This window comes from Nematolebias whitei, chromosome 13 (assembly GCF_014905685.2).
Source record: "Nematolebias whitei isolate Nwh7 chromosome 13, NemWhi1, whole genome shotgun sequence".
Taxonomy (NCBI): domain Eukaryota; kingdom Metazoa; phylum Chordata; class Actinopteri; order Cyprinodontiformes; family Rivulidae; genus Nematolebias; species Nematolebias whitei.
The window spans coordinates 29,092,136-29,101,312 of record NC_056510.1 but is presented as its reverse complement, the minus strand read 5'-3'; the positions used below and the strand labels follow the sequence as shown (position 1 = coordinate 29,101,312).

General features: G+C 40.7%; 2 protein-coding genes across 3 annotated transcripts; both read left to right on the top strand.

Moving 5' to 3' along the window:
- The first annotated feature begins 832 nt into the window (after positions 1-832).
- On the top strand, positions 833-2,773 carry kbtbd7 (kelch repeat and BTB (POZ) domain containing 7). The gene has a single exon (XM_037686583.1). The coding sequence runs from the start codon at positions 833-835 to the stop codon at positions 2,693-2,695; it is 1,863 nt and encodes a 620-aa protein (XP_037542511.1). The 3' UTR covers positions 2,696-2,773.
- Positions 2,774-7,347: 4,574 nt separating this feature from the next.
- On the top strand, positions 7,348-8,784 carry zgc:101559 (Ras-related protein Rab-33B-like). Of its 2 annotated transcripts, none has more exons than XM_037686582.1 (2): positions 7,348-7,618; positions 8,241-8,784. In XM_037686582.1, the coding sequence occupies exons 1-2, from the start codon at positions 7,367-7,369 to the stop codon at positions 8,679-8,681; spliced, it is 693 nt and encodes a 230-aa protein (XP_037542510.1). In that variant the 5' UTR covers positions 7,348-7,366; the 3' UTR covers positions 8,682-8,784. The 2 variants fall into 2 exon arrangements, with proteins under 2 accessions (XP_037542510.1, XP_037542509.1); XM_037686581.1 differs by having other exon boundaries at positions 8,235-8,784.
- The last annotated feature ends 393 nt before the right edge of the window (positions 8,785-9,177 follow it).

The following is a 9,177-nucleotide window of genomic DNA, read 5'->3' as shown; positions in this document are numbered from 1 at the left end:
ATATATATATATATATATATATATATACTTCATTGTGAAATACGTATTATTATTGTTATTGTTTTGTCGTTAAACCCATTAACTCATTGGTTTCCCTGAAAGTGTTTAATTAATGAGTAAATGCAATTTATTTATCTGCTGTTACGTTTAAATCAGGGCTCTGGTTTAAATCGGTGTTTATCAACCTAACTTGGTTGACCCAGTTCCATGAACCAATCACAACACAGTATGTTGTTCTAGCAAGGTTGTAAGACTGAGCACTGAGTCAGAGCGGAAGTTAGGCTCAAATCACTTCAGAATAAAACACTTTGTTTCCTAAATTGTCTCTTGGAAGGTTTTAATAAACATAAAAAAGTAATATTCATTACAGTATACATTAATTAATTGTATACTTTTATTGAGGTTTAAACAACATACTCTAATGATTAATAACAGAAATATTTATAAAGGAAATTGTTTTAATTTGACAATTCCCGGAACCTCTTGCAACAACCCTGGTTTAAAATGACAGAAATTTTGTCAAAGCTCTGCTGTATTTAGCTGACGGGATCGATGTAAAAATATCAATGAAAACAAACAAGTGACACTCTCCGTGTGGCGAATAGATTATATTCATTGTAAACGCGAGAATATGGCTATTTAGAGGTCAAGAAATGACGGGTTTCACGTGAAGTGGACGTTCAAGCTAGTCGTTGGTAATGTATCCACAGCTACTCAGCAAGCGGATGTATCGCTAACACAAACCCCGTCGTGTCACTGAGCATGTTTACTGCCTGACAACGTGCCACTGAGCAACTCGTCGGTGTAAACTTTTAACATTTTCTGGGAGCAAATGGCTTCTTCTGTGCTGAGTTGCTTCACGGGTCCCGAGGTGCTGGAGGACGTGAATCACTCTCGGAGTTTGATGAACGAGCTGAAATCTCTGTACGACCTCCGGCTGCTCGGGGACGTCACTATCGGTGTTGAGCGCGAGGAGGACAACGAAGTCCCCGGAGGACATGACGTCGGTCAGCTGTTCCTGTGCAGCCGCAACGTCCTCGCTGCTGCCAGCCCCTACTTCAGAAGCATGTTCACCGGGGGGTTAAATGAAAGCATGCAGGAGAGTGTGCTCATCCGAGGAGTAGACTCTGAATCCATGTCTGTCATTATAGATTATTGTTACACGGGCAGGGTGGCCATCACTGAAAGCAGCGTCCAGAGGCTCTACTCAGCTGCCAACATGCTCCAGATCGAGTACATCAGGAAAGCTTGCTCCAGCTTCATGACAAGGAGGCTGGATCTCTCCAACTGTGTGGGGATACTCAAATTTGCAGACACCTATGACAATCCTGAACTGAAGGAGAGCGCCAGAGCTTTCATTGCCAGGAACTTCAGCCAGGTGTGTAACGCTGGAGAGCTCTGCGAGCTGAACTTGGTGCAGCTGAAGGAGCTGTTGACTCTGGATACTCTGGACGTGGACTGTGAAAAGGTGGTGTGCTCGGCTGCTTTGCAGTGGATGGAGGTGAACGCGCCACTGCAGAAAGATGATTCGTTGCAAGCCCTGAAATGCGTGCGCTGGAACTTGTTCAGCGATAAGGACAAGTGTTATCTGGAGAGTCTCATGACGAGGCCGTTCATGAAAAAATACCTGGCGTTCTTTTTTAACAGGTCTGCAGACGACAGCCTTGGAATGTCTGCAGCTCAGGAAGTACCAAAACACAGAATTGGTGTGAGCGCCAAAGAGATGATCCTCTTCTTCGGCCTGCCAAATGACAACATAATGTGCTGTGACCCTTACTCAGAGGACTTGTATTTCATGGCTCCTCCTTCAGAAGATCTCAGCACTCGGGATTATAAACAATCCACAATGGAGTCATTAATCGCCTGTGCCACACCAGAAAACAACTTGTATCTAGCTTCACACCTTTCCAAACAGTTCTGGCTGTACAATCCTGTCCTCAACAGCTGGCAGGAGCTGGCAGAAAGGCCTCTGGGCAGAATACACTCCGGGATGGGCTACCTGAACGGCCATGTGTATCTTCTGGGAGGGAGAAATCCAGTGACTGATGCCAGACTGAAAGAGGTGGAGTGTTACAGCATCCAGAGGAATCAGTGGACATTTGTGGCTCCCCTGCCTCACTCTTTGGGTAAAATGCAAGTGGTGGCACTAAATGATCACTTGTATGTGGTAAACAAAAGGAGAATGCTTTGCTATGATCCCAAGAGGAATCGCTGGCGCCACTGTGGCTCACTTCGAGGAGACAAGCTTCACAAGGCCTGCATCTTCCAGGACCAGATCATCTGTGTGTGTGATATACCCGTGGTTAAAGCCTACAGCCCCACCAAAGGGGAATGGAAGAGGCTGGGGGACATCCCTATCGACAGCCGTGCTCTGAATTACCAGGTGATCCAGCACAACAACAAGCTGCTCCTCCTTACTCAGACTTTACTGCAGCACAACAAGAACAGGGTCCTTATCCACGAGTACGATCCTGCCAGGAACACGTGGAAGAACATCATGGCGGTGTATGTGTCCACTCTGGGACCTGTGTGCGTTTCAACCCGCGTGTACCCAGCGTGCCTAGACTCCGCTCACAGCTTTTCCACAGAGGAGGACGACGACAGCGGCTCCAGTGCCGACTGGGACTTGGACGGGTTGACGGACATAGATTCAGATTCTGGCAGCTCGAGCTCTTTTTCAGATGAAAACTGGTAGTGAACGTTTCAAAGAAAAACCTCATTTATTTTAAATTTATTTCATTTGTTTTGTTCTGTAGTATTTAGTTCAGTATTAAGGAAAGTTCTTGAAAGCACAAACTAGTAAATGTAAAAAACAATATCCACATCATTACAACACTTAAACATTGCTGTATAAAATGAACAACAAAAAATAATAGTGGTCACATGTGCTGCTAGAAAACATCTGGGCACAGCAGGCACTTTGATTTGTACCACTAAATTTTTTTAAACTTTTATTCAGTGTTTCCCAGTTGGATCTTTTTTAGTTTTTTTTTTTTTAGTTTTTGATTTGGTATGAGAAAGCATAACTTGAAAACAGGTATTTATATAACAAGACGGGAAAATGCTGCATCTTTGTGCTGCACCTGCTGGAACTGAGCCATCAATAATGTCTTTGTACTTCCATGTGTTCGTCCTGCTTTGATTTTAAACGTGGCATCATCGGTGCAGCGCTGACATTTATTACTGTGGAAACAGTAGAAAAATAACCGTGCCAATGTGAACCACGACATTGGAGATAGAAGTCAGAAAATGAACACCCCTTGGTCACATTTAATTCACTTCCATTGTTCCTTGAACTTTTTCTGATAAATTTAAATTAAATTGTGAGTTGTAGCTTCACAAAACAAAATAGCTGTGAGAAAACACTGCCAGAATATTCTGAACATACGTTTACTCCTGAATTAGTTTATAAAGCAGACTGGCTGTTAGAAATATGTATGTTTTTGATTTACCAGTTCAACCAGAGCTGTGGGAGTCACTAAACAAAGAAATCTAGCAGATGCCAAAAAGTGCTTCCTTCCAACAGTAGAAGAACACACGGAATCAGTGGAGGAACCCTTTAATGCTTTAACAATCCTATTTGAGGACATGTCTGTAATAGAAACTGTTTGCCCTAAATAAATCTGCAGCATCTGCTTCAGAGTGGTGTAAAATCCTGACATTTGGCAATTTATGTGCCTCAGATTAATGAACACCATGGTCAAAAATAGGGCGATCGGCAGCACAATCGTGTGTTGTTGATGTGATGCTGGAATGCAACTGGACTTTTTAAATTTAATAATAGAAATCTGACAACCAGAGTTCTGTGCTCTCTCAGGTCGAAGCCTTTCTGCCATGTTTGATTTTACTGACAGTTGTATTATTAGAGTGTTCTGATGACAAAGGATGCTTTATTGAAATTTGTTTGAGCCAGTTTGGGTCTATATTTGTATTATTACATGTTTATGTAAGTCTAAGTTAGAGTATATCAGGAAAGCAATATGTACTTTGTTTTTTGAGCATCGTTCCGTCGTGGTAAATTTTGTCATAACGATACACTTGGTTATCATTTTATAACCTGAGTATACAGAGTTGAAACACTAAAGTTGCTGCTCTCAGTGAGTTATGTGAAAATCTAATATTGTTGTGGTGCAAAAACAGTTTGAAGTCAGGTCATGTCCAACAGAACGGTCTATAAAAACACTGTGACTTTATTCTGTTGTGTAACTGAGAGGTGAGTGGTGATCCGACTGACTGTTGTGTATAATGGCGTTTGATTATGGACTTGTATGGTGGTACGTGGTAAAAAAATAAACACCCATGTCCAGTGGCATCATTTGTGTTTTCATGTTTATTAGATTACCTGCCTGTGTTGAAACAAGGCTAGAGGACGATAGATGAACCTGTGAATCCTAACTGCAACAAGATTTTTTGTAATTTTATATGGAGTTAATTTAAAAGGCATTTTTGTGAAAAGGAAAAAAGATCACTCACACAGTTAAAACGTTAACTGTTTAACTGGCATGAACAGATGCATAAACTCGAACATTTATCATAAATTTAGTGTAAAATTAGGTTTTTATAGATGTTTAAAATCTTGTGTTAATGTCCATGATGTTCTTTTTGAAGGTTGCAAAAACTAGAGTAAAGTTCAATCACAATGTACTGTATTGTCTGTTGCTCAGTAACAAGTCTGCCAGTATTCAATATGACACAACTAAAGTTTTAAATGAAAATATTGAAGTACAATGATTAAATGTTGTTTCAGTGTCTACTTATTGTCTTTAGTTGTTACATTCGTTCTCAATCACATATTACTCTCCTCTAATACTTTTTGCAATTCTTTAACAATTTAGCAAACTCAATGCATTTTTTATTTATTAAAGAAAAAAAAAACCCTTCCAGGTACTTAAGCTAGTGCAGAGTTTTACTCACTTTTAAGATGCTAGAAACGAGCATGCAAATTACGCAAAAGCAATAAAATCACATCCTTATGGCTTTCTTTGTTAGTTTTGTACTTTGTCAGTTCCGAAGTAGTTTCATTTCAGTTTATGAGTTCTGTTAGGTTATTTATTAAACCAAATACAATTACAGGTGTAACATTTTCTGAACAGAATAAAATAAATAAAAAACGACTCAAAATAAAACATGTGCTTTCTGGACTTTTTATAGAATGATTATTTTCCAGTAGGTTATAAAATAGTTCAATTAAATGGCTAATTTCAGTCCAGAACATTTAAAAGCAGCATATTAATAAATATATAAAGGGGGTTTAATTACCTTTTTATATCAGAGTCAGAGTTTCTTTATTGTCATTCGCACCTCATGTGGTACATGTGGTGGAGCAAAATTATGTACACAGGGAATGATATTCCCCGTGTACATACATGTTCCCCATGTAATTATCTGAATAAAAACTGAATGCAACGATGCGGAGGTGCCAACATCTAATATTTTATTCAGAATAGAACACAAATCACAGATCAAAAGTTTAAACTGAGAGAATGTATCATTTTAAGGGAAAAGTCTGTTGTTTCCAAATTGCATGGCGTCAACAAATCCCCAAAAAGTTGGGACAAGTCCATGTAATTACCACTGTGTGGCATCCCCCCTTCTTCTTACAACACTCAACAGATGTCTGGGAACAGAGGAGACCAGTTTCTCAAGTTTAGAAATAGGAATGCTCTCCCATCCATCCATCCATCCATCCATTATCTTTACCCGTTTATTCCATTTTGGGTCACGGGGGTCGCTGGTGCCCATGTCCAGCAATCACTGTGCGAAGGGCGGGGTACACCCTGGACGGGTCGCAAGTCCATCACAGGGACGGAATGCTCTCCCATTCATGTCTAATACAGGCCTCTAACTGTTCAATTGTCTTGGGCCTTCTTTGTCGCACCTTCCTCTTTATGATGTGCCAAATGTTCTCTATAGGTGAAAGATCTGGACTGCAGGCTGGCCATTTCAGTACCCGGTCCTGGATCCTTCCCCTACGTAGCCATGATGTTGTGATTGCTGCAGAATGTGGTCTGGCATTATCGTGTTGAAAAATGCAGGGTCTTCCCTAAAAGAGATGACGTCTAGATGGGAGCATATGTTGTTCTAGAACCTGAACATAGTTCTCTGCATTAATGGTGCCTTTCCAGACATGCAAGCTGCCCATGCCACAAGTGCTCATGCAACCCCATACCATCAGTGATGCAGGCTTCTGAACGGAGCGTTGATAACAACTTGGGCTATCCTTGTCCTCTCTGGTCCGGATGACATGGCGTCCCAGTGTTCCATAAAGAACTTCAAATCGTGACTCATCTGACCACAGAACAGTCTTCCATTTTGCCACACTCCATTTTAAATGACCCCTGGCCCAGTGCAAATGTCTGAGCTTGTGGAGCTTGCTTAGAAATGGCTTCCTCTTTGCACTGTAGAGTTTCAGCTGGCAACGGCAGATGGCACGGTGGATTGTGTTCACTGACGATGCTTTCTGGAAGTATTCCTGAGCCCATTCTGTTATTTCCTTGACAGTGGCATTCCTGTTTGAGGTGCAGTGACGTTTAAGGGCCCGGAGATCACGAGCATCCAGTAGTTTTACGGCCTTGACCCTTACGCACAGTGATTGTTCCAGATTCTCTGAATCTTTTGATGATGTTATGCACCGTTGATGATGATAACTTAGAAGTCTTTGCTATTTTATGCTGGGTAACACCATTCTGGTATTGCTGCACTATCTTTCCGCGCAACAATGGTGGAATTGATGATCCTCTTACCATCTTGGCTTCTGAGAGACACCGACACTCTGAGAAGCTCTTTTTATACCCAATCATGTTGTCAATTGACCTAATTAGTGTTATTTGGTCTTCCAGCTGTTCGTTATATGCTCAGTTTTCTTTTTCCAGCCACTTATTGCTACTTGTCCCAACTTTTTTGGGATTTGTTGACACTGAAATTTTGAATCAACATATTTTTCCTTTAAAATTTTACATTTACTCAGATTAAACTTTTGATCTATCATCTATATTATATTACAAATAAAATATTGACATTTGCCATCTCCACATCATTGCATTCAGTTTTTATTCACAATTTGTTTAGTGTCCCAACTTTTTTGGAATCCGGTTTGTAGATGGAATCGCTTGAAAAATTAACTTATCCTCCTTTAAATTAAATTACCTTTCTCGTTTATCATTCAGGACACATACATATTATGAGGTTTGACCCAATTCTAAAAAAATAATGTGTTGTATTGTATTCATCACACTTGTTTAAATCAGAGATAAAGCAAATGTTTTGTCCTGATCAATACACGTCATTTTTACGCGACATCTCGTAGTGGCGGCTCCTCTTCTCGCGATATTTGCTCCGGAAACATTTAGAGCGCGACAACAACATCATGAGCGATGGCAACAACACACAGGAGGAGCTGGACACAGTTTTCGGTGAAAACGACTTCTCCTCCTCCTATAACGAACACGGCAGTGTGAAAGCCCGAATCTTTAAGATAATTGTCATCGGAGATTCAAATGTGGGGAAGACTTGTTTGACTTTCCGGTTTTGTGGAGGCGCTTTCCTGAAAAACCCAGAGGCGACCATCGGTGTGGATTTCAGAGAGAGGACGGTGGACCTGGATGGAGAGAGCATCAAGGTGAGGAGAGGGAGCCCTGGGTTTATTTTTTTATTACCATCGAAATGTTAGTTGAGTAACTTACTTGTTTCCACCATAATACATTATTGGCTAATATATAGATTGAATTAAACTGAAGCAACACAGCAAAGCCTGTTTTCTATTTTACTTAAAAGTTCATATAGAAAACGCACAGGTGGGCTAAGTCTTGAGTTTCCTAGCAGGTATGCACAATACTAGTTTTTTTTAATGGTAATGATGTCATTGAAGTTACTTTTTTAGAAATATGAGTTACAAATGACTGGTTTTCAGTCGATCTGTTTAGCCCAGTACTGTCCAATTAAAGGACCCTCTCTCACCAGGTATTTGGAATTGAAATGACAGAGGTAAAATTAAATTTTACTTCTTAAAAATATTTCTTCAGAATCTGTAGCATTTTTAAGATTCTGGTACCGCTGTAAAGTTATGATTCACATCTTTATTTGGAAGGAAGTACCATAATCAAAGTGGAGGATTAACATATTGAATGAAGGCCAATTAACCCATTTTGAGTTTTGGTTGGAGGCCTGTTGTCAAGGTCTACTTCGGATTGATGATCCTTTGAATACCATTTAGTTTAGTTTTGCTTCTGTTCCAGTTGCAGATTTGGGACACGGCAGGTCAGGAGCGGTTCAGGAAGAGCATGGTGGAGCACTACTACCGCAGCGTTCATGCCGTCATCTTTGTGTACGACATGACCGACCTCACTTCCTTTGAGAGCATTCCTGAGTGGATTGACGAGTGCAGCCAACATTCTGTTGGGCCCCTGGTCCCTCGTGTCCTGGTAGGAAATAAGTGTGACCTGAGGGACAGTCGACAAGTGCCCACATCGGTTGCCCAATACCTCGCTGACCGCTACGACTTCCCTCTCTTTGAGACTTCGGCCAAGGACCCGGCTGAGAAGGAGCACATTGATGCCATCTTTCTGACTTTAGCTTATAGGCTAAAGAATCACAAGCCTCTGAGACTAAAGCAGCCGAGTGAGAGCAGCCTCAGGGAGCTGTGGAACCAGCAAGATCAGGAAGGAGGATTTTGTCAATGCTGAGGTTACCTGTGTCCTTCATAGGTGAACTCAAAAGTGTGCACAGAGACTGTTGCACCAATCAGGAGTAATAATGGTGCTGAAAAGGCAATGTTGAACAAACTGGCATTTAATTTGGTTTAAAAATAAAAACTGACGCTTCCTGTGATTCTAAAATGTAATTCTGTCTTATCTGACATGCGGCTAGTGAGTGTAAACATGCAAGTTTTCACAATGTTAAACCAGGATTTCTGTAAAAGGAAAAATATGGACGTAGAGGGATGCCAAGTATTTGCACTTTAGTCAATGATTGTTTGTAAATGATATACACTCATCGCAATCATTGTCCATCTTACAGAATTACACACCAGCTAAAGACAGTAACAAAACAGAGAGTAAATTAGAGACAGTAATGCTTGTGGTGATAAAAACAGAAAAGGAAAAAAAAAATGCAACTTAACATTTTTGTTTTAAAAAACAAAAGTAAAACTGCAGCAGGATTTTGTTTTGCTGATGTTTT

What these genes read in the sequence shown, in the direction of transcription:
- zgc:101559 (XM_037686581.1), top strand. Translation starts at nt 7,367, where the DNA reads ATGAGCGATGGCAACAACACACAGGAGGAGCTGGACACAGTTTTCGGT. An exon ending in TGGATGGAGAGAGCATCAAG is followed by an intron (nt 7,619 to 8,234) that starts GTGAGGAGAGGG and finishes CTTCTGTTCCAG; the next exon opens with TTGCAGATTTGGGACACGGC.
- kbtbd7 (XM_037686583.1), top strand. Translation starts at nt 833, where the DNA reads ATGGCTTCTTCTGTGCTGAGTTGCTTCACGGGTCCCGAGGTGCTGGAG.